Here is a 24,526-nt window from a genome sequence, read left to right as displayed (position 1 = left end):
AAATTAGAAAAATTGATATTATTTTGCAATAAAAGTATTAGACGATTCGGCGTATACGTGTGAGTGTCAAATTGACAATCATGAATATAAATGTTCACCTATAATTAATTTTGATTAATTTTTTAAAAGCAATTCTTATCAAGAATGAAGAAGTTGAATTTAATTTTGAATATCTTTACGTTTACCCAAACTTTAGGTTCATTGGGCTAAAAGTAATATTTAAAAAGTAATTTTATCAATGATTAAATGTGATTAAAATCTTTTTATTTTTTTTAACAATATATTCAATATCAACGACTAAATTAAATCTTTTTGTCGAGAAAGAAATTTGTCCATTTTTTCCAGTTAATGTGTCATGAAAATAAGTGTACAAGCATATTTTTATCTAAAGGTTTTATCTCAAAAGAAAATGTCTATTTTTTTTTTAAGTTGATGTAAATTGTGAAAATAATATACACAAAAATATTTATCGTGAAAGCTTCCCTCAAAAAGAAAATATCGTTTTTTATTAGTTGTTGTAATGTAAAATTGTGGGAATAATATGTACTAACATGTTTTTATTGCAAAAACATAAAAAGCAAAAAACACCCCATTTGATAAATCTGAAGCAGTAAATCCTTGTAACTCTTTATTTATAAAATTTAAATTACTTTTAAGTTTTTATTCACTTAAAAAAAGTAATATATTGGTCCTTTTATTCCCCTTTTCGATATTAAGAATATTAAATTAATCCAATCACAAATGCTCAATAAGATTTCTGTATATTATATTCTCTTTAAGCCTTACTTATAAAATCGCAATAAGTATGTCGTTATTATTGTTTGTTAATTAATTCAATCACAAATGTTGAATAAAATTTTTATATATATATTCTCTTTAAACTTTATAATGAAATTACAACAAATATTTTGTTATTATTAGTGTTACTCAACCCAATCAGAAATGCTTTATTATCACCGACAAAACAATATTGTAATTTCCTTATTTTTGGAAAACGTATACAAAGAGGTATACTAAACTATGTTTTCTAAGTAAAAAAATTCACATACAAACTGCACAGTCAAACTCAAACCGCCCAAATCACCAGAATTTCTGTTTACTTGTTGCTTTCCCACATAGACATGTCACGTTTTTGTATCCCACACAAAGTCAAAATACTTAGTTCCCACAAAAAGCTCTAAAAAAAACTCCACAAATTTTTACTTGTATGCAATGATTTTTTCATAAATTTTGAAAATAATGATAACAATTTTACCGGTTACTTCAATATTTTTTTAAAAATTAAATTATTAATAAATATAAAAACATATTATTGTTGTATTATTAACTAAACAAGAAGTGTATTATATAAAAAAATACAGGAGTTATATTTTATCATGATATTTATATAAATTAATGCATAATTTTTAATGGATTTGAAGACATTTTGAATTGACGAAAAAAATTTGTTATTCTTTAGTATTTTTAAAATGCTAAATAAAAATAAAAATATATTACACTAAACAAGTAAAAATGAAGGAAGATGCATAAATAATAAAATTAGAAAAAGAAGAAAAAAATAAGAACAAAATCCAACACCTAAAAGAACCACGTGTCATGAAATAATTTCTTAACAAAAAGTAGAACACTGTCACGTGTCGGCTGGTTTATTCTCATATATCAAAAAGAAAAAAGAAAAAAAACATGTATGTAAGTAAGTGGGAAAAATAGTCATTAATTTCCACTCTCATATATAAAGCAGCAAAAGTGGCATTGAGCCCCTAACAGTATCTCCTCATTTCTCAACTGCTATGAAATTAATATTTTGAAGGAAAAATAAAAAAAAGAAATAGGTCTGGCCGGGTTAAGGATTTTGTTGAGTAGATTGGGAAGAAGGTATCGAAGAAAGAAATTGAAAATAAAAGTGATGGATGATTGGTGGCATAAAATGGTGTTTCCTGTAAGGCGTGTTTGGTTTGCTCTTTCTGCTCGTGTTAAAGCTCGTAATAATGGTTAGTCTTTTCTTCTTAAAATTTTTCTGGCTCTTATCTGTGTGAAATTAGTAAATGAAAAATGATATTTATTGAATTGACAGAAAATTGAATTTAGTTTCTTGCTTATTTGTTTGAGACGAGATTTGAGAAATCAAGTCGTTTTTGAGTTCTGAAACTGCAAAGGAGTACATGTGCATGTGCTTGTTCAGCAGCGGCGGAGGCAGGATCATTTCATCATGAATAGGTTTTTTTTTGGAGTTAGGATTTCGAAAATCATGTTTGATCATAAAATTTCACAATTTAACTTGAAATTAGTTTATGAAATTTGAAAAACATCAAAAAGTTGTTTTCATTTTTTTCCACTCAAAATTAATCACAAAATTCAAAAAGAAACTCTCATTTGTATTTATGTTCAGATACATATTCAGTTTGCAAATACCATTAAAAACAAAAAAAATTTACAAACGACCCTTAATTTATGATTTTTGGACTTAGTTCCGAATAAATTATTTATACATTAATGAGTTTAGGCCTTAGTTCTGAATAAATTATTTATATACTAAATTACATGTTAAATATAAATATAATTTAAGGTAAAATTATTAAATTCTGTCTCACCAGTAACTCAAATGAGATGAATTATAAGTTTTTTTGCTTTGTTCATATTGTTTTTTTTTTTTTTTTTAAATATCAAACAAAATTTTATCATTATTCGTCTCTCTCATCATTTTAAATAGTGGTATCGCCGGTGCGGTGCGGTGGGTGGGTGGGAGTTGTGAGGTGTAATTGTGAACATAAGGTGAAATATGTCCAATTAAATAAGTCAGCACGTTAATATCTATGCACGTGGAAAATAAAATACATAGTAATTTTTATTTTGAAAGTTTGGAAATTAGTTGAAGGGCATTGGAAAATATAAAATTGCTTTCATTATTGTTGAGAGTTGAGACAAAGCATGATGTATGTGACCTTCTCAACAAATTTAACTTTATATATGAATCTTTTTTTTTTTTTTTGGTTTATAATCATGTGGGGATGGAGGTATGAATTGCGTACGCTCTATCCTCTCAAACCTTATCGTGTGGGAATACACTACGCATGCTGTTGTTTGTTTGTGTCTTCCATTTATCATCAATATTTTCCTTTTTAATAAAGAAAAAAAAAGGAAATTATTGATCATAAACGGAGAGACCACATTCGATTATATTAATCATATGCATTTCTCTAAGTGAAAAATGTATACACTAGGAATATTCCATGAACTCATAGAAGTTATGGCAGACTGATAATTGAAATTCGTTGAACAGTGGCATAGCTACTTAGAGTGAAGGGTGGACGGTGGTCAATTGAACATCTTTTTAGCGAAAAATTATACCAATTATATAAAATATTATGTTGTGTACATAGGTTAAAGATTTTCTTTATACATATATAATAAATCTTGAACGCCATTAGCCTTAGCGATATTCTTAACTTCGCCAGTATGGTTGTTTAATTACATATTATACAAAAATGATTTATATGCTCAAATAGAGGCCAAAAAAAATGTGAGGCATGCTTTATTCGACGAGTGAAGTCTGTGGAGGACAGGCTCAAGAAAAGTGTTTTAAGTAAAAAAGGTTTAAAAGATACAAAAGTGATGAAGCAACGACGAAAATACTGAGGAAAAGGAAAGTATCGAAAGTGTTAGGCTTGTTTGTTTACCTAAAATTGCATTTTTATCTTAATTGTAAAAACTAAAAAGCACTGAAACATACTGAATTTGCAAACAATTCAAATGAATCTCAGTCCATTCATGTCTAAAGGAGCAAGTAGCATTTCTTTAGGTCATGACTCATGAGCACTTCACATATTATAAAATGGAAAGCATATTTTATAGGATTCTTCCTTCCATCCACTAGCTTAGTGCCATCACAATCCACTCATCTTATTTCTGTTGGAATATATTTTCTAGAACTCAAACATAGGCTAAGTTGTTAGTTACATAAGCCTCTACCAACCAAATATATGCATGCTTCATTTTGTCGAATCTTTTATCTATTTTTCGATTGCTAACTGTGAGTGTGTTCATATACTCTTTAAGTCAAAACAACATCGTAATGTCACTTTCTGTGTTATTAGCTTTTCCTGTTCAAGATAAGCAGATAGTAATATTCCAGATTCTAAAAACATGGCCACATAGCGTAGCCAAGGTATCCGATTCTTCAATGGTCCAATTCTCAGAGTTTCAACACAAGGCATCTAGCACTTTATGTGTCTTTAGCTAAAGAAGATAATTGGATTCTTCAGCATGTTTCAAAAAGTGTGATATATTATGTTTTTCAGTATGAAAGAGATGCTTACGCGTTTTACATCTCCTCCAAATAAGAAACATGAAAAGACAAGGGAAACAATGACGAATATTGCTTGTTCTGTGAACAGAAATGACGAATATTGCTTGTTCTGTGAACAGAAACAGTAGCATTGAAGATTCACTTACGCGTTTGTACTTTGTTTTCTTCAGGTGCTGGACTTTTGAAGCTTCATGACGACATACAAACTTGTGGGTACGAGGATGTTCAGGTTATGTGGGAAATGCTTAGAAAAACCGAGACAGAAGTGACATCTCGACACCATAAACACAAGCGCCGACCACTGTGGAGAATATTTGTATGGTCCAGTAATAGTTCCAACTCATCCTTCTCCTCAGACCATGCTCATCAATAGACAACTTGCTGCATCTTCAACAGTAATAAAAAGAGTGTCTGGAGAATCAAGACATGTATGGCAACTTCGATTTCTTCAACCCCATAGGGTGGTTATCAGCATAGGATGAAGTATATCTATTAGACCTCTATAGCTAGCATGACCATAATGAGACTTATCTATGATGGTGTGAGTCTGTAAATATACCATCTTTGTGAAGAGCCCCATGATCATGTTTCAGCATTGAACAGAGAAAAAAATAACTGTGAAGAGCTCAATTTTCCTCTGGAAGGTTAATTTATGCTATATTATGCTTTTACATATCCATCATTTACAGTTGAAATGTACAACAAAATGAGAAGTATTACTAAGAGGGCTTATCATTTATTAAAGACTAGTATAATATCGGCATAATACATAAATACACACTCAAAGTTGACACTAACTGTCAGATAGACACTCACTGTCCTGATAAGTAGCACTTGAACAGAACTGTTAAAACTTGTTAGCAACTAATACAATGATAGATGACACAGTCAAATACTCTTAAGCTTCAAACCAGTCTGTTCGCTTTATTCTAAGCTGTCCTGACATCTTTCGGACCAAGAAATTTGTACCACGTTTCTACAAGGTGTGGTTCAATTCCCCAGTACTAGCCAACTAAGTTGCGCGGACTTGTCACTTCTGATGCCGTCCGTGTCGGATTCTCCAAAAATACACTTTCTTTGGCGAATCCGACACATCCATTGATATTTTTGAAGAGTCCGAGCAACGTAGCTAGCCAAAAATACACTTTCTTTGACGAATCAGACACATCCATTGATATTTTTGAAGAGTCCGAGCAACGTAGCTAGCCAATAGAGCAGCTATGCAGCACCTGGCATACCAACTTGATATAGACCCTTGCAATGCCTCAATTATGCTTCCTCCAACTTCAGTATAGAAGTTCTACTCGAGTGGAGTAGTTGGTGGTACTCTCTTTCATATCCTCCTCCCGCTGATGATTGACCTCTTCCTATCTATTTCGAAAGTGAAAGTCCTGGTCGGCGACAGTATGAGTAGACGGTGCTCTTCTCTTTCCAAGTTCATAGTCAGTGCTATTGAATCTGCATTTAGAGGAATATCACCAGCTATGGATACCCATGTGATCCATTAAGAAAGAAACAAAGAAATGATATCAAAAGCAGAAAGGGATAATCAAAGGACAAACAACTGCATGCAAGTTGCTAAGCTCATTTCATGCAAAATCTAAATACTTCTTTTTCTTTCAAAACCCAAATCCACATAGAGAAATTGTAATGCAAAAGAACTACTCCTAGTCTACAACATGCCAATCAAAGGAAGAGGGAAAAATTCACCAAATTAAGAAACAGGTAATCTGCTTGGCCCAGGTAACCTTCCTTACGCCATTTTTAAATATCAAGAAAACTTGGTATCCTTTCTGGACCTCTGCAGAAGCTACGAGGAGAGCGTTAAATCACTCAACATCGTCTTTCTCCCTGGAGTTTTATACATACGACCTCAAGTTAACATACAACCAAATTGCGTTCATGGTCAAATATATATATAGTTAGGTTGCTTAATGAATATACAAGTCTGAGCAAAAGCTACTGGGTTCACGTGAATCCACCTGCAAGCAAGGACAGGTTCATCAATGACTGTTGTAATCTACTATTACATGGAACCAGAACTGAAGAGAAATACTTGTACATGTTAAACCACTGAATATAGAGGTTAAATTCAATTCGAAAGTTGAACATCAAATAAAGCATAAAATTGTAGGTTTTCACAGATACTAGCTAGATTTTAGGGGCTCCCAGATAGTAAAACTCAATAGAAATCTGATCCAACTTTATTCAGCCTGGAAACTAGCCAGAGTAATCTGATAGAAGAGCAATTCTGCATCTGCATCTACTCGATGCTACATAGCTTATCACATCAATGCAACGGTGGCTCAAGGGTAAAGCTAGTAAAGCTTCGCTTTAGGCCCACCAAAATTTTGAGGCCTCAAAATTTTTAATAGTAAACTCTATAATTTCAACTTCATTTGAAATAATAATGAAGATTGTGAAATATATTTTTAAAAAATATCTAAAAAATAATAATAATAAAAAGGAGAAAAAGTTGTCTCATTTTTACAAGAAATATTTTAGAACTTTGAACTAAACAACTCAAACTTTATATTAATAAATAAAGTTTTAACAACAACATCCAAGTTAATGCATTGCAAATAAATGGGTATAATGCATTGCAAATAAATGGCTAACATCTTATTAACAAGAATTAATCCTTACTTTTAATAATAATCATATTAATATGTGAAGTTAAATGTTAAGTGTCTTCTAAAAATACTACATCGAAACAATTACTATCCAAGAATAAATAATAATAACACCTCCTATTAAAATTTGACTTTAGACCATTAATTTTATTGAAACGCCTCTACATCTATTTAAAATAATATGGCCCATATTTCCAGCTGACAAACCAAGCATGTTTTGGTTGAATTTGTTGACAGACAGCATACAATGAAATTGAAGACATCACTTAATCGGAGCATTGACAACTTCTACACACACGATGTGTAGCATGCTATCCACAGCAGCCCTATCTATATGTGTTTTGATCACGTAAGAATATGAGAAAGTTGCAATGAATAAGGCAGATAGTTGATTTTGAAGAGAATGACCTCTGCCATATACACCCATTGCTGACTCAGATTGAAAATTCTGATATAGAATCATTGTTGTTAGAACTTGTGAGTTACAGTTAAACGCTATACCGTTAGTGACGCTTATCACGCTTTCAATCGGTTAAACGCATTCTCTTACCTGTTGAACTTATTACTTTCCGCTTTTCAGTCAGAAATTCACCTACCGGTTATCAGCTCGGAACAATCAAGCTCAGAGAGTACGTGAAGTAAAGACGTATTTCCGAAAGGAGTTCTATCTCTCTTCATGAAATTGTACAAAAGAAAAGCAGCATAAACATAAACGAGCAGAAGTATGCATTCTCATTCTCAGTTGTATGACCCAAAATGAAGGGGTATGAAAGGAACTAAATCCTGAAATTTATGTTAATTACAGGTACAACAGAACAGGAGAAATTCTCATACACATGGAATAGAAAAGAAGCAGAACAAAAAAGAAGAGTGTTGAGGAGTTTAGTTCACAATGGAAAGCAAACATCTATTGATTTTAGGAAATGAAGCTAGAAGGATATCAATTAGGAAATGAAGCTAGAAGGAGATATCAATGCTTCTGTTAAAGAAATGTGGGCAAACATAATAGTGAATATGGCTTTTTACCGACAAATGGTAGACACAAGGACTTTCGATAATATTTGACAGGAAAGTGTAGCATAATATTAGACAGGAAAGTGCAGCAAGGGGACGTAATATATATTGGAGAATACACAATCACCTGAAATTGTCTCAGTTTTTCTTGGTATTTACAGGGATGCACAAACCAAATATCATGTGGTACGCAACAGTTATGGTGGGGCATTGCAACATGGAAGGAGGGTAGGGATTTAAAAAGAAGAAACATAATGAAGTCATAAGGGCCATAATTGATTTGATTTTTCATTGGTATTTACAGGGATGCACAAACCAAATATCATGTGGTACGCAGCAGTTATGGTGGGGCATTGCAACATGGAAGGAGGGTAGGGATTTAAAAAGAAGAAACATAATGAAGTCATAAGCGCCATGATTGATTTGATTTTTCAGATTTCATTGAAGGCAGGAAACTCATGGATGGTTTTTTCCATTCTTGCTGGGAAATACTCAAGGAGGACACTATGTTGACTAAGCAGAATTTTCTGTTGAATTTTTTGAGAAAGTATAATGCAAAATTATGTAGCTCCTATCCCATACCAAAAAAAAACAGCTAAGAAATTGAGAAGTTTCAGACCTATTAGATTGATAAAGTCTCAAGAAAGTGGAGCACAAACAGGTTAACACTCATCGCTCATCTAGCTAATCATCTGGTCTTGGAAAGATGCAAGAAAAGATCAGCCAGATGATTAGTCGTTTCTTTTTTACTAAACGATGTGCTTGATGCTCTACCTACATATATGATATCATTATTCCTCATACCAACAAATGTTTAAAAAGAGAATAGATGCTTCTAAAAGGAAATTCATTTCGTGAGGAAATAGAGAAAAGAGATGTTTCCATTTGGTCAGATGGAGTAAACTCACTGTCAGTAGGAAAGAAGGATGTCAAGGCATAAGAAACTTAAAGCAACACAATTTTAAGTCTGCTTATGAAACGGCTATAGAGTTGAGTGCAGAAGGACAAGCTCTATGGCGGAGAGTTATTACTGAAAATTATGCGACTGAAGGACAGTGGGTTTCAAGAGGGGTAACTACACCATCCTGGTTTACTGTATGGAGGCCAAACAGAGCTTCTCGGTCCTCCTTCAGTACCAATGTCAGTCTTAAGGTGAAAATGGGAAGAAAAATTCTTTCTATAGAGACAATTGGTTAAGGCAGGGGTCTCTAAAGCATTTATTCCTAGACATCTCCAACCTAAGTCAGAAACAAGCGGGCAACTGTTAGCCAAATATGATGTCAACAGGGATAAAACTGGAGCTTTAGAAGACTACCGATAGATTGGGAAATCAACAGAGTTGCTGATATTTTAAGAGCTCTTGATCAATTCAAATGCATTAATGAACATGTGGACAGATTACACAGTAAAGGCAACTATACAATTAAAACTACCTATTATGCACTCACTCGTATAGAAGAACAGGCTAATCATGGATTTTGGCCACATATGGAGACTGAAAACTCCTTACAAGAGTGGCTTGTTTTCAAAGAAGCCTGCCTGTCCCAAGATAATTCGAAGAGGAGGAGGATTAAGCAATGTTCCAGATGTCACTTTTGTGGGAAAGAACCAGTGAAAAACAGTCACCTTTTATTGTACTTGGGAGTCACTGATCAACTCTAGCAATTATTCTTATACATGAAAAGAATAAAATGGAAATTTGCCACGATCAACAAAAGACCTATTAGCATGCTGGAATAGCTCTAGCCACCTTGTCAGGCAGAAGAATAGATGGAAAACAATCCCTGCATGCATATGGTGGACAATTTCGAAGGAAAGAAATGCAAGATGTTTCAAATACAGATGTAGCTCTACTCAGAAAATCAAGATGATCTGTCGTGCACCTCACGAAGTGGCTTCTTCCACTTGGTTGGTAGCCCGAGAGGCTTGTTTAACACAGGAATTCTCCAAAAAAGAGGACATCAGTTGTGCTCTAGATGTTATCTATGTGGAGACAAGCCTGGGAGTATCAGTCATTTACTTTTGCACTGTCATCTTACGGACCAGCTATGGCAAACTCTTCCGAAGAAGGTGGGACTAGAAGGGAGCATGCCAGGGCGTACCTGTGAGTTACTGAAATGGTGGAGCATCAGAGGCAAGAGTTCCAACCAACGGAGATGGTGGCAGACCATTCCAGCTTTCACATGGTGGACAATTTAGAGGGAATGCAAAATGCTAGGGGTTTTGAAGATAAGGGAAACCTTATTCAGAAGAGCAAGATGAACTGTTTACTCTGTTTCATTTTTTGTGTAAACAGAATTTCGTAAATAAGGCTGCAGCAGTGATAGAACCCATAGAATCTCTTTTAGGAAGGTTTTTCTTTGTTGGTATCTTAGTAAATATTTTTAACACATCTTCTTTGGTATCATTTTATAATACACTACCATTTCCCAGAGACAAAAGAAGATGAATGTCTTCTTTTATTCTCTTTCAGTGTAAAGATAAATTTTAAACTATGCACGAACACTTCCAGATTTAACAGAATACTTGTAAGAAGAACAAGGACACACTTTTTGTTATTTTGAATTGTAAATATGGCATTCAGCACTGCCTTTGTGCTGATATATATACAAATCGTTACCTTAAAAAAAACTTTTCAACCCCCATTGATACCTCACCTACCCTGAAGACCAACAGTGACCTCCAACTTGGCTCCCCTGGAGACTCAAACTTTTAGAGGATGGTTCCCACCACTAGCTACTCCAAATCAAATTTCTTCTAGAATTACCAGGTGACTGCAAATCTCTTAAGACTATGATCAGTACTTGAATGAATTATTGCAAATTAAAATGGAATTTGACAGATAAATCCTTAACTGGGAAATGCAGAGAAGACACAACAGCAATAGTGGATGATCACCAGTAGGCAGATTGGTGAAATTTCAAATATTCAGATCCTACAATTTTTCAATACTTTTATCAAGAAAAAGTTCCAGTTATGTTAGGACATGTACACAGAGATAATGCATGAACCACATAATCTTAAAGACCAAGAGCCAAGCAATGAAGAAGAGAAATTTACATTATCGCCAGATACATAAAAAAACGCAATATCAGCTTCCAGCGGAGATATGCTGTATGGATGTGTTCAGTTCTTAAAAGAAAATTCGAGTGGTCAAATTTAAAGACATTTTCTTAAAGAAGAATTCAAGTACTCGGAGTTAAAAGACATAAGGTAGGGAGATAAGTAAAGATATCAACTTGCTGACCTTTTCTGTTTTCAGGTAGGTAAAGTTTGTTTTGGGAAGAAAAACATCAGCAATCTTCTGATTTATTTCGAACTTTAACTCGATCTTCAGAAGAACTTACTTTACCAGTATGTTGTTCATCTTTCCATTCTAGGGACACCACCACTGCTGCATTTCCTTTGAATGGGTCACTGAATCTTCCAGCACAGGACAGGATATGAGATCACTTCTTTCTTTTTTATTTTTATGTATAAGATTTGAACTCATCTTTTAGACCAGCTCAACTATCTGATTCTCTGACAAAATTAGCCACTTTAAATATAGCAGTAATTACGCATCAATGAAACTGGAATTAGCCGGAAAATAATATAACCAAGTAATAAATACACCGATATCATATAAATGCAAATTAAACCCTTCCTGCTATATCATTGACCATCCAGTGCATGAACTTTATTTACTTTTGTTAAAAAAAAAAGATTGACCATCTATAGCTTGAAAGAAATAAGAAAGTGAACTTACTCAACGAACCTAATGAATCGAACAAAATATTTTCAAATCTTCTGGGAAAGAAAGAAAAGGCTAAATGAGGCAGCAATATATTGCAAGAACTTAATTGAACTCGTACCAAATTTTGAGGCAATGGTGAAAAAAGGAATCTTGAACATCTGCCAAACCACTTCAGGCTATTTAAGCAGTACCAAAATAATAATACTGCTATCAGTAAGAAAAAAAAGTGTGCACACATCATATTAGAGTAGGACCCTTCATTGTACTAGTGAAAAGCTCAGTCATTTTTCCATGAAGATCCAACATTCATCCTCTCATACCTACTAATTGATGTACCTGAATGCATTTCCTCTAGCTCCTGAGGAAGACACTATATGAACCGGATTAAAAAGAGTCAGTCCTGAAATAAGGCATATTACCTAAATGGAAATTGGCACATACAATACCCCCTATCTCTTCTTGTGAATTTTTATAACCCTGCTATGCAAAATGGGTTATGCAGTTGAAATGGATGTCCAAGTTAAGATATATATCATCATTTCTTTGATCCTATAAAGCATGTTCAACTATAACACACCATTAACAAGTCACTCAGTGCGAACTATAGATCACGGAATTCAACAATTTAAAAACCACTCTACATGTAGCATTATGGTTTATGACGGTCAAATAATCAAACTGTTCTGGGGTATACAATTAACATAGTAAGAAAAGATAAAAAATACAAAAGCAGGCCATAGACCCAATGAACATCAATCTAGAACTAAAAAAATCATAAGATATAAACCTACTGGTGAAAACGTGTTGTTAATATCAATTTTGATGTTGAAGATACACTGCAAGTCTTGCATCATCTATTTTCACCTTTCTACTGAACTCCTAGACTACACAGTTATTCCTGCAAAACTTGTGCCAAATTTACTCTTTACTGTAAATTACAGGAGGGAGAATGCAGAAATTATCCAGAAAGAATTATGCTAATCATACAACAGCACAACCGATGCGGGTGTTCCTATCTTCAAGTCCCTTTCAGTGGTTGCTATGAAATGGGCGTTTCCAGGCAAAGTTAAGCCCCGTAGCAGGTGAGAGAAAGATTCCGGGCTCCATGCCAGTCACCTTCAAGAGACAACAAGATCAAAAGAAGTGCTGACTGGCTAAAGCTGTAATGCTGCAGCTGCGCAGAAACCCTGGGAGGAACGGTGCCCTTAGATCTAGTAGGGGCCACAAATTCAACTGGAACATAACAAATTTCATGGACGGCTTATTCTTCAAATGCACGTGTACATATTTTTTCCAGCAGCAATGGCCAGTCTTCACCAAGTTGCCGGGCATTCAGTTCCATGGCAACCCTAAAATCTTGCAACGATATAAAATTACTGGGAGCATGTTCTTGCATGGCTTCTGAAGATCTACCACTGCTTATCGGAGAATGCAGACCGGGTCTGAGGCCATTGACGAGCTTCATATGGGTCTGCTGCTTTTTGGTATTGTTTTTTATTGGCTCGTGCCCTGACCTTACCCCCACAAGTTGAACGCAAGATTGAATTAAACCTCTTAAGTAAGAATCTAATCCGCTGTTCAACAAGTTGGCACAACCGATGGTTACTCCTTCAAGGCCTTGTTCTGCAGCAATCTGCTCCATGCGTTCCCTCAATGATACGCTATCCAACAAAGCACCATAACTAGAAGAGGTAACACATTTACTATCTGTTGCCAAAGGCAACGCTTTACGTGCTCCGCCAACACTAACAGGGCAAAATGGCACCCCAAGGGGAGCTTGGAGCTGACTCCTTGCATGCATCTCTTTCCCGTCATCTCTAACCTGACCTTTGTTATTCGCTGAAACTGGACCTTCCTGTGATCCATTTATTACAGAAAATCTAGCATGTTCTTCACCAGATGCCTCCCTTTCATCACCAGTCTGCTGCAAGAGTCCTTGAAAATGCTGTACAGCCCTCCGTGCATCAGGGGAATTGATATCCCCATTTTCCATAACACCAAAACTTGATTCTGTCGCTGTCGGTTGTTGAAAAGTGAAATTGGTCTTCCCATTTTGACCAAGCGCACTACGGTGATCCCCAGTCCTACGATCACGAAAGCCTGTTCTGGCCTTTCGAGGAGATAATGGGAGAATATCCCCATTAGACAAACCTGGCTGACTTGAAGCCTGGCTCGAGGAAACATGTGATCCGTTTTTCTCATAAGCATCATTTGGAGATGCATTACTGCCAACTGCTGCCCCAGGCTTGAAAACATCAATCTCATTTGTCGGCGGTGGAACTTTTGCGCTGGAAGCATTTCTCAAAATGGAACGAATGAACTGATTATGTAGTGGAACGTTCTCTCTACCCAATATCCTAACACAAAGCTTATTGAACTCAATCTTGCTTATTTTCAAACTCAATAACCTATTTAAGTATTGAAAGTACTGTTTAGACCTCTCAGGTCCAAGTTTCCTAACTATCTGACCTTTCAGTTCAGCAAGATTGATTCGCGAATGCTGAAGTGGCGGTTGCATCTCTGTCAACACATAAATACCATACACAACAAACAAAGAGTACAAGAAGTAAGGGTCAATAATCCAAGTACCCCAACTAAATTAGGGTTTTCCCCCAATTCCAAAAACCCATAGTGGAAACAAGATTGAACTCTTCCAACAGCAATTCAGACAATGCTGAATCAAACCCCATCTCCAAAATTCCAACTTGCAACAGTATAACTATTCCAGGGGTTAAATACCCCAGCTAGAGATTCATAATTCCCAACTAACTCTCCCTCCAAAAATCCCAATCCCCAAAATTTTCAAAATTTCCACTCCAAGAAAACTCCAACCCAATATCCCAGCCCAAGAAAACCCTCAATTCCCAAATCCAATAACTTCAAATTTACCTTGCAAAAATTGCAAGACCAAACCCAAAAACACACCAAAAATGCCACCTTTTCCCAAAAACAATAACTTCAAGCTTCCCACTTCAACTTCAAACACACCCCACACAGAATTTTGCTAAAAGAACAGATTTTTAAGCTCGAGGGAAAAGTAAAATTACAAATTATACAAAACCCAAACGGGCTATAATTCAAGAATTCAGATTCAAGAAAGTAACAAAAATACCCAAATGCTATTCAACTCTTACTAGTTCATAAATACCCAAATGCTACAAATTGCTTCGCATTTCAATTCTTCTCCACAGCTATTCGAAACTACCAAAATTCACTGCTCTGAATCAGAAATTAAGAAATACCCACTTTCCTCTCTGATCTCTCTCTCTCTGTAAATCGGACTCTTTTTTTCGTTTTTGTGTCTGATCAGAAATAGCAAATTCTATTTCTGTAAATTTTCGTCTACTTCTATTTTTCTTTTTTTCTTTTTTTCTTTCTTCCCTCCACACCAAACACACCCTTACTGTTTCTTGTTTTCACGCGCTTTCTCTTCCTCGTGAACCTCACGTGTCTACTAATTAAGCCTTCAAGGAGAGCGTCTGATTTTCACTCATACGTCGTGCGCGTGGGGTTTTTGGTTTCTTAAATGATATGATGGAAAAATAAAAAAGACAAAACTTTTTTTTAGAACAAAAAGATTGTAAGTTAAAAAAAATGAACAATACAAAGATGTTTGCATGGTATGTTAGTGATCATTGTACTATTCTTGTTCCTAGGTTTTTTAACACATGATGATGATGATGATGCAATTGTAAAGTTGATAAAAATGACGAGATGTTTGTATAAAAGGAGAAATGGAACAGAATTTTATGAGTATCAGAGAGCAAATAGTTTGACAAATAAGGAATTGTCAATTTTGACATTCTAGTTGGAAGTGAAATAGTATGATTCTAGGTTGTTTGTTGTATATGCCAACTTCCTCTTCTTGAGTACCTAGTGCAAAAATGTAGTTATGTATTCTTCTACATGATATCTCTTTCCTTTTCCTTGTCTCTTTTGTTTATTTGGGAGTAGTACTAATGTCTGTTTGCGTGAACTTGCTCACATTGAATGTTATGTTATGAATTTGCTCACACTGATTAGTGATGTAAAATTTCTTTATTCATATTGGTGATACAAGTTTGGGATCTTTTTGTGCTCCATAAGAATCGAGGGTCTTTCGGAAATCGCGTTTTTATTTTTTCAAGATAGAAATAAGATTGTGTATTCTTCCAAAATCGCACATGTAGAATTATATTGGGTATGCTGTTACTTGCGCCATCGAGTGGTCAAAGTCAATTAAAATTTCGTAAATATGCATCATCAATTTAACACACATGCAATTAAATTTTCAATTGAGATCTCTTAATCGATTTTATCCACTAGAATATTTATGTAAAATTTAGTAATATGACGTAGTTAAAGAGGACTTCATCAATCATAACAAAATTTGTCTCGCCAATGTCATGGGAAATGAAGAAGCATCCAATTAGGTTTATTTGGGACCCATGCTACGAGCGTTTGAAATAGAATGAGATCTTCGTTTGTTTCAAATTTTTTAAAATAAAGGTTACACTACGTTAGTGTAAAATTAATTAATTTTTACCCTTTAAATAATTAAATTTATGTCTAGTGATGCATAAATTATCTAGAAATGAAATCATGCCAGAATATAACTTATAGAATATTATGATTTAAAAATATAAATTTATTATACCCTACAAAAAAAATTATTTATCACGAGTATCATTAATTTACAACAAGCACAAAGTAGTGGGGGAAATGCAAATGACCCTACTATTTACGTATCAATTTCAAGTTAATGGAACAGAAGTGGTTAAAAATGAAATATGTACATTTACTTCATACTTATTTACCTATTTATTACTTAGTGTATCTTTTTTGAAATATATTAATATCTTTTCATATTTATTATTAAGAATAAATATTTCAGAAGTCGTCATAAAGTAGGAGAAGCGGAAAGAAGGAAATTTAGGACATAAACAGTGACACAACCAAAATTGGGTATCCGTTCCACTTGCATTGCATCATGATTTAGGAATCTCAACTACATAGACAAAAGTGGCAGAATCAATTTTGCTATCCTCTGACATATAAACCATAATCAAATTGCCAAGTTATTAGTACTTTTAAAAGTGACATTGGAGAAAAAGTTTTTTTTTCCTCCCTCAGATAATGAAGAGTATGAGATTAGTTTTCTTGTTTCTTTTTTCGATAGCGTGGTGTCCGGACTAACTTTCACGAACTTCTACTAAATGTACAGATACCTCACACCAGCACATAACTCTCTCAACCAAGAAGAGTATGAGATTACTAATGACGTAAAAAGACATTCTCTGATAAACATCCCTATCATTGATGAAACTTACCGCTGACAAGAATTTGTCCTAGTACATGGTGGAAACTGGGGAAGGTTGATTCTTTCCTCCTTATAAATTCCCTTTTTTCTCTCCCCCTACTCAGTCTACTGCTGGCTAAGGAGTTGTACAAAAGCATAACATGGAAATTTTACCAGGTTAGTATATAAAGCATTTTTCTTGAAATATAAAGAAGCAATTCTTGAAATTCATTTGGGGTTGGTTTAATTATATGTAGGAGCAAGAGAGCATCTTTTGGCTTCGAATGGGAATGAAAATGGACTTGAAGAAAACCAAGAAATCAAGATTCAGGTTAGGGGTCTTACAAAGGTGTCGGAGAAGGGTGTTTGTATATTGAACAATGTGAACGTTGACATACCCAAAGGTATAATCATGGGTGTTATAGGACCAAGTGGTAGTGGAAAATCAACCTTGTTGCGATCACTCAATCGATTGTGGGAGCCCCCTTCCAATACTGTGTTTTTGGATGGTCTAGATATATGTGATGTGGATGTGCTCGCTCTCCGTCGTAAGATTAGCATGCTGTTTCAGCTCCCTGTTCTCTTTGAAGGTATGTAATGATGCCAGTATTATAGACAGATCCTTTTGTGTGTGTTGATATTTTGTTCATCAGATGTTTGATGTTAGAACTTTCAATTCCCTGCCTTGTAATGCTTAATCTAATGGACTGGCATGTTTTGGCTTCCACTTAATCGTTAAGTCCTTCGTGCACAGCCCCTGATGTGGGGGGTTAGGAGGGGCAGAGCTAGGGTTTTAGCTACGAGTTCTGCAGAATCAGTAGCTTGGCCAAAACCCTGAATTTAGGATAGCTTGGTGCAGTAAGCTCCCCCTATGCACGGGTCCTGAATGGGCCGGACCACAAGGGTTTATTGTATACAGGCGTGCTCTCCATTTATGCAAGAGGCTATTTCCGCAATTTGAACCCGTGACCTCCTCGTCACATGGCGGCAACTTTACTAGTTGTGCCAAAGCTTTGTTTCACCAAGAACCTGTATTGTATTAAGAAATCTACTTAATATGTATAAATGATTTATCCAGAATCCAATAAAATGAGTTTTCAAGACTCTAGAACCCGTAAACTCAAAATTCTGCCTTTTGGGAGTTAGGGCCGTTAGTCACACATCATAGGTTCGAACTTCTGCTGTGGACAAACTCAGTATTTCAGTGAAGAAGGGTAGGGAGCAGGTCAATATCCACTGTGTGTCGTGGATTTCTCGGTCATTAAAAAGAAGTCCTTTTCCAACATATATTTCCAGATTGTAGGTACTGGTTCGGCAGAATCAGTAGCTTGGCCAAAACCCTGTATTTGTGTTAAGAAATCCACTTTAATATGTATGAATGATTTATTCAGAATCCAATAAGCTGCATTTTCTATAAACCCATAACTCAAATTTCTGGATCCACCCACACGTCATAGGTTCTAACTTCTGTGGTGGACAAACTCCGTATTTCAGTGAAGAAGGGTAGGGAGCAGGTCATTATCCACCGAGTGTCATGGACTTTTCGGTCATTAAAAAGACGACTTTTTCAACATATATTTCCAAGTTGTAGTGACTGGTGCTTGATGAAGTGATCTTTGTGTAAAATTACTCAGGTACTGTTGCTGATAACGTACGATATGGGCCACAATTAAAAGGACAGAGACTAAGTGACAATGAGGTGTACAAGTTGCTGACTCTAGCTGACCTGGACTCATCTTTCTTCAACAAATCTGGTGGGGAACTCTCTGTTGGTCAAGCACAGAGAGTTGCGCTTGCTAGGACTTTGGCTAATGAACCAGAGGTAATTTTAAACACATCAAGATTTAACCCACTTTGGTGAAAGAAACTTCACTTGATGGACGTTAAATTTGAAATAGGAATCTGACCTTATGTTTCAATCTTCTGTAAGGTTCTGCTGCTGGATGAGCCAACAAGTGCACTGGATCCAATATCAACTCAGAACATTGAGGATGTTCTTGTAAAGCTGAAGAGGGAGCAGAATATGACCATTGTGATGGTTTCGCATAGCATCAAACAAATAAAGAGAATAGCTGACATAGTATGCTTGCTTGTCAATGGGGAGATTGTAGAAATTTTAAAGCCTGACCAACTCTTTGAATCTAAACATCCCATGGCACAGAGATTTCTTGAGCTCAGCTCCTAAAAACCGTCTCACAACGCCCACTCCCTCTTTCTGGATATCCTATGTTTTGTCACAAAACTTTTATGTATTAGCTCTTGGACGTGAAGTACTTCATTTATCATAAATATACCCTTGTTATCACCACTGTAATGTTCTGCAGATTGAGTAGCAATTGGTCAAGCAGTTGAGACTTTCCTTGTTTAAAGAAGATCTAAATATACATACATCCTATACAATGTATAGGTCCAGCTAGTTTGTTTTGATTATTGATTGATACCCAACTGTCAGACCATCTGTGATGTTTTCTTGTAGCAAAGGTCACTGTCAATATATTGAAGGGGTTACTCGTGGCCCTAGCTGTAATGCCGTTCCCAGGGAAAGAACACAACCAACCACCAATATGATCTTGAGTTGAAATATATGTGACAAACTGTAGCGAGCCTAATTTTTAGTGACGGTTTGTTCTACTTTATTTGAATCAGATCTTGCTATTGGTTGACTATGTAGCAGTCGTTTGTGCGTCTTGTCTATCATCCAAAACAAGAAGAAGCTGCTTAACACGAAAAGTTTAGCTGCTTGATTAATCGTAAATTATACACTTGCTGTTGATCAAATTTGTGCAAATTGAACAGCAATGGGCCAATCAGGTGGCATTTTCCTCTGTTTAAGGATGAGTCTAAGGTAAATTTACATTGTTTTCAGCTATATAGTTCGAGCAAGTAGTAGTGCTTGTCTTTGTTGCAGATCAATTCCCAACAGTAAGATTATTTGTGTGATGTCTATGTTTAGCAAAGCTTGATACATTAGACAAAAACTACCCAACAGTAGTACATATATATTCATAGAGTAACAAAAGAACCACGTACCACTTATTGAAAAGCAAATCTTGCCCGCATATGAAACTTGACAGTAATCTCGCAGCTGTGATGACATTTGCCTATATCAGGCTTACACTTTTGCGGGAAGTACAATGATATATATCTTATTTTCCTCATCAGGCTTACACTTTTGTTTGATAACAAATAGATTCACATATAATGAAGCATTGACTTGTGAAAGAATCTTTAGAAGACTTTCTATGTGCACTTTGCTACATCTCCAAACCATTTAGGTTATGAAGGTGTGCTTTGAAGAAAAAGAGACAAATAGTATCACTATGTTGAATTATACAAAGGTTTCAAACCATGCTTTAACGCAGCCTCCCACACAACATCAATCTGATCAACATTGATAGCTCCAACCTCATGGTGTGTCCAACCTTCAAGAAGATGAACTAGCCCACCCGCATGACAAGCATGAACTATGCCTCTTCCCATTGTATACTGGTGCAATATAGAAGCACAGTGAGAATTCATACATAACATGAAACAGTGTCATAAAACTGATGCCACTAACAAAAGGAAAGAGACTATGGAATTTGGTTGTTTATTAAAACAACACTATGCTATTGTCTTACTGTTTCTACTGTTTTCTACACATAAAAAAGGGCAGCATAGTGCAGAAAGCTCCCACTATCAGGGTAGGTAAAGGCTGGACTACGTGCAGTTGATCTTACACTTCTGCAAGAGGCTGTTTCGACAGCTTGAACCGTGACCAAGAATATGCAACAAAGAAAGGGATTGCATATGATTTGATTCATACCTCACAAGTTCCTAAACCAGTGACATCTTTTGGAAGTTTCATTGCGGCTAACTTGCCATAGGTACAGTCTCTGCGAAAGGGAATGATAGGAGGGACCACAAACTGATAAAAGTGAGTTCCTGATGGAGCCCAGCTCTGCTGTCTAGGGGTAGACCATTTACCAATAATCCAAGTCTGTGATTTTCAAAACATCACAAAAATTAATGAGCAGCAGATAGTGCAAACTCTTTGCTGAACTGAAAGACCTCAGTTATCCACTTCTCTTTGTTTCATAACTTTCATTTTGTCTGAATTACAATCAGAAAACAAAATTGATTTTCTGTTAACCAACTGATAAACATTACCTTGCAATTTTTAGCTGTTTGGTACTTTGTCACTTGAACCAGATACTTCTGGCACTCAGCTGGAGCTTCTCTTTGAATTTTCATGAACCTCTCAGTGGACTGAGTGAGCATCTGCATTGGAAATGTACCCTTATTAGAATGGAAAATTATAAAGCTAATTATTCAAGAGAAAACTAAAAGGAAGAAGGGACCTCTCCCACTTAACAACAACTTGAAGATACTATCACTCTTATATGCCAGTCATTTACTTCACAGAGTAGGACAACCATAAATGTACTTATATAGAAGTTTTTTTTTCCCTTTACTTTCTTTTTCTAAAGTTAGTTCTGCATCTATTTAGATGTTTAGGCATCATAACATGGACAACAACTTCATACTGACTATGGGACTTGCAATAAAAAGATGCACACATAACAGATAATGTTTAGAAAAGAAGGAAGATCCTGTTAATGTAATGTGATGTGCTTACTGCTACAATTTTCTTGATTAGAAGCCTGAAAAACTTCTCTTGATAATACAGAATTCAAACAACTGTGATCATTTAAAAATCATACCATAACCCTGACTCTTCTACGAGCAAGGTAGAGTGCAATGGCCCTTCCAAGCTTAGAAGTAGCACCTGTTAAGAAGACCTCATTTACATCTCGAGGAATCTGATTCAACATCACAGCAGCTGTCAAGGTGTTTCCATGGACTACTCGGACTCTGAGATTCGGATGCTTGTTGACAAAGAGTGCTCCACCACCATTTAAACCTTCATTCTGCAGTTAGTTTCTTTCATAAACAATACGAACAATAACAGTATATTGAATTTACTGCTCCCTCGAGTCTGAAAAAGACACGGGAAGATCCAAGCTATGCGTGATCTATTAACAAGTGTAGTTACAACACAAGCTGTTCCAATTCTGAACAGAATATGTCCAATTCCTTAATTTTGAAGGTTTTTCAAGTCTAAAACCACTAGCGAATGGCTTATATTCTAGCAAGAAACACATCATACAATGTTGTCATATAGATGTTCGTTGTACTAAAGTAGTCAGCAAAGACTATGATGAGTCTGAAATCATTAAACGTTAAAGAAACTATAGAAAATCAGAAACGGGAAAAGAAAATGCCACTGACCTTATTTAATGCAGCCAGGCTGACGACCTTAACACCGATTCTGTCAGCGCTAAGAATAGCTTCTTCAATGAGCTTATTTATGCCTTCTGCAGCAAAGGGCAAGAAATACTGCAACATAGCATTTGTTTTAGACGCCAGAACAGAACGGAAAAGATATGCTCAGAATCAAACAGCTTGGAGAAGAGAGGAAATCATTCAGAGATATATTGGGAACATTGAGAGTACGAGTAAATTATTTTGGATCCTTCAATCATGAAGAAATTATATCAAGATTGCAGGACCTTGATGCCCATCAAAACCACTAGAAATTAAACAGTTGGTAGGAGAAAATCCCAATTACCTGAAAACCAGCCCTGGGCACAACCCAAGTTTGGTTGACTCTTCCCCTTATATTGTAAGAACTGAACAAAAGAGTCTTGGACTTCAACCGCATAGTAAGCACGACCACAAAGGTAAAAGGCCACATCGGTAACAAGAAGAGCTGTGTGGAGAAAGGGACTGAACTGAATGACCGGAACACAAATGGGGCATGCATTGATGACATAATATCAACAATATGTGCAAGAAACACAAAATCTGGTGCTCTTTCAGCTGTACCGTCATGAAGAGTAACCACTTCAGAAACTATAAAAGGTCAAATAAAACATGAAAACCTGCTTCTACTCTAGAATTCAAGGAAACTACAAAACCTAAAACTCACTTGTCCTTGAACTTATTTCTTTTTGAAGGCTCCAAGAAGCTGCATTTAAAGTATTTCCCAACACATCATATAGAGGCATGAAGAGGCAGAAATTTGTGTTCATTTCCTGATGGTGTAGACTGTGGTATCTGCAAGAACAGGACATACTTTAAATTGCCCGAATTAATAGTCAAAAAGAAGCACGACGAGAAAGTCATGGAACTACATTGTAGCTTGTCAAACATGATTTGCAAGAAAAATTCATTTGAAAAGAAACAAAATACGATGTGATTTCTTAATCTAGATGCTGAAGATAACAGATATTATATGTTGCATCAAATAAAGCCACTTGAATGGAACTTACGTCGGGCAGTAGATAACATATCTAAGTAGTGGAACGCGTTGGTAGAGGCTATGAGGAAAGATTTCGACATTGCTGTGTCCCAAACATCTTAAGAAATCAAACGCCAGAATATAACTGTACATAACACTTATTGATCCGTAACCAATAAATGCAGTGCCCAGGGTCGGAATTCCAACAATCACACAGAGCAACAGATGTTCCAGAAATGTTGCATTCCCAGCTGCACCAAAAACCAAAAAGCTACTAGCATCAGATGAGACTGCCAAAAGATGTCTCTCCGTCCCATTTTTATATGGCGGTGTTTAACTGGGCACGGAGTTTAAAAATAACAAAGTATGGCATTCTTCTTAGAACAGACTGAAAAGGCAAGTTTGCTACATAAATTGGGGATAAAGGGAGTGGTTACTTTACCGGTAAAGGGGTGTGTAACTTTAGACCCGTGGTGATACCAGTGGTATAGCGGAAAGAGATGAGGGGAATGCAAGAATCTGTGCATCCAATAGAACAGTGGCTCTGAGATCATTACATGAAGTATGAGGCAAGAAATAAACCCTCTTACATCCCAGAGGGGAAGATTTGCCAGTGAAGGAAAGTTCAAGTAGGCGAACGTTCCCACAATCGCTTGAAGGATAAGGAAGTTGTCCCTGTTGGAATTGAATCACAAAGAAAACACAGCAAATCAATCCCCTTTCTGCATAGAGTGAGAAAAAGTAAGGGAATAAAAAGAATTCATATATATATATATATATATACCAATGCCATTCATTATCAATTTGCTCATAATCTATGCCTTGCTGAGACACCCTTCGTCTGCGATTTAGATACAACATATTACTATAAGTACTCCATAGCTGATGAACTAGACCTCTCAGACCACACAAGATAAGAATATGCAAGCACCAAACATCCTCCATGCTCTCTTTCCAGTACATAGAATGTATAAACTTCGCAAGAAACGGTCCATACAACAAATACTGCACAACACATAAGAAAATCATAAATACAATACAAATCAAGATTGATGAACATATATAACACATACATAAGTAGTTGCAAAGAAGCAAAGATATCCATGCCTTGTAATTTCCAAAGTTGTTCCATGGCCAAGAAAATAAAGCTGCATCTGTTTTTCTTCCATCTTCCACTACTTGAACTCCCTCATCCTGTTTCTCCATGTTACTATATCAATTGTTTTTAAAACAAATAAAGAATATAACAGTATCCCAACTGATTGACAAACGGTAT

General features: G+C 35.7%; 4 protein-coding genes across 5 annotated transcripts in view; 2 read left to right on the top strand and 2 right to left on the bottom strand.

Moving 5' to 3' along the window:
- Positions 1-1,640: 1,640 nt before the first annotated feature.
- Positions 1,641-4,979, top strand: LOC124897226. Its single transcript, XM_047409955.1, has 2 exons — positions 1,641-1,991; positions 4,477-4,979. The coding sequence occupies exons 1-2, from the start codon at positions 1,907-1,909 to the stop codon at positions 4,677-4,679; spliced, it is 288 nt and encodes a 95-aa protein (XP_047265911.1). The 5' UTR covers positions 1,641-1,906; the 3' UTR covers positions 4,680-4,979.
- Positions 4,980-12,950: 7,971 nt separating this feature from the next.
- On the bottom strand, positions 12,951-14,379 carry LOC107862074. The gene is made up of 2 exons (XM_047408785.1): positions 14,316-14,379; positions 12,951-14,209 (listed from the first exon to the last, which is right to left on the bottom strand). Exons 1-2 carry the CDS (start codon positions 14,377-14,379, stop codon positions 12,951-12,953), a joined length of 1,323 nt encoding a protein of 440 aa, XP_047264741.1.
- Positions 14,380-16,591: 2,212 nt separating this feature from the next.
- On the top strand, positions 16,592-19,397 carry LOC107862073 (ABC transporter I family member 17). Its single transcript, XM_016707521.2, has 4 exons — positions 16,592-17,144; positions 17,225-17,557; positions 18,602-18,789; positions 18,898-19,397. Exons 1-4 carry the CDS (start codon positions 17,129-17,131, stop codon positions 19,150-19,152), a joined length of 792 nt encoding a protein of 263 aa, XP_016563007.1. The 5' UTR covers positions 16,592-17,128; the 3' UTR covers positions 19,153-19,397.
- A 688-nt stretch (positions 19,398-20,085) lies between these two features.
- LOC107862071 (very-long-chain aldehyde decarbonylase CER3) overlaps positions 20,086-24,526 on the bottom strand; it is a 4,698-nt gene continuing 257 nt past the window's right edge. The window contains exons 2-12 of one of the 2 annotated variants that reach the window (XM_016707519.2): positions 24,358-24,526; positions 24,035-24,255; positions 23,693-23,925; positions 23,282-23,501; positions 22,939-23,066; positions 22,579-22,862; positions 22,239-22,346; positions 21,671-21,877; positions 21,117-21,227; positions 20,773-20,946; positions 20,086-20,453 (exon numbers count right to left, since the gene is read on the bottom strand). In XM_016707519.2, coding sequence (XP_016563005.2) covers positions 20,286-20,453; positions 20,773-20,946; positions 21,117-21,227; positions 21,671-21,877; positions 22,239-22,346; positions 22,579-22,862; positions 22,939-23,066; positions 23,282-23,501; positions 23,693-23,925; positions 24,035-24,255; positions 24,358-24,456 — 1,953 coding nt within the window. In that variant the 5' untranslated portion in view covers positions 24,457-24,526 and the 3' untranslated portion in view covers positions 20,086-20,285. The remainder of the gene's footprint in view (positions 20,454-20,772; positions 20,947-21,116; positions 21,228-21,670; positions 21,878-22,238; positions 22,347-22,578; positions 22,863-22,938; positions 23,067-23,281; positions 23,502-23,692; positions 23,926-24,034; positions 24,256-24,357) is intronic. The other variant, XM_016707520.2, reaches the window with a different exon arrangement.

This window comes from Capsicum annuum, chromosome 3 (genome assembly GCF_002878395.1).
Source record: "Capsicum annuum cultivar UCD-10X-F1 chromosome 3, UCD10Xv1.1, whole genome shotgun sequence".
NCBI classification, from domain to species: domain Eukaryota; kingdom Viridiplantae; phylum Streptophyta; class Magnoliopsida; order Solanales; family Solanaceae; genus Capsicum; species Capsicum annuum.
Note: the sequence above shows the minus strand (reverse complement) of the source record. Positions and strands in the feature narration are given on the sequence as shown.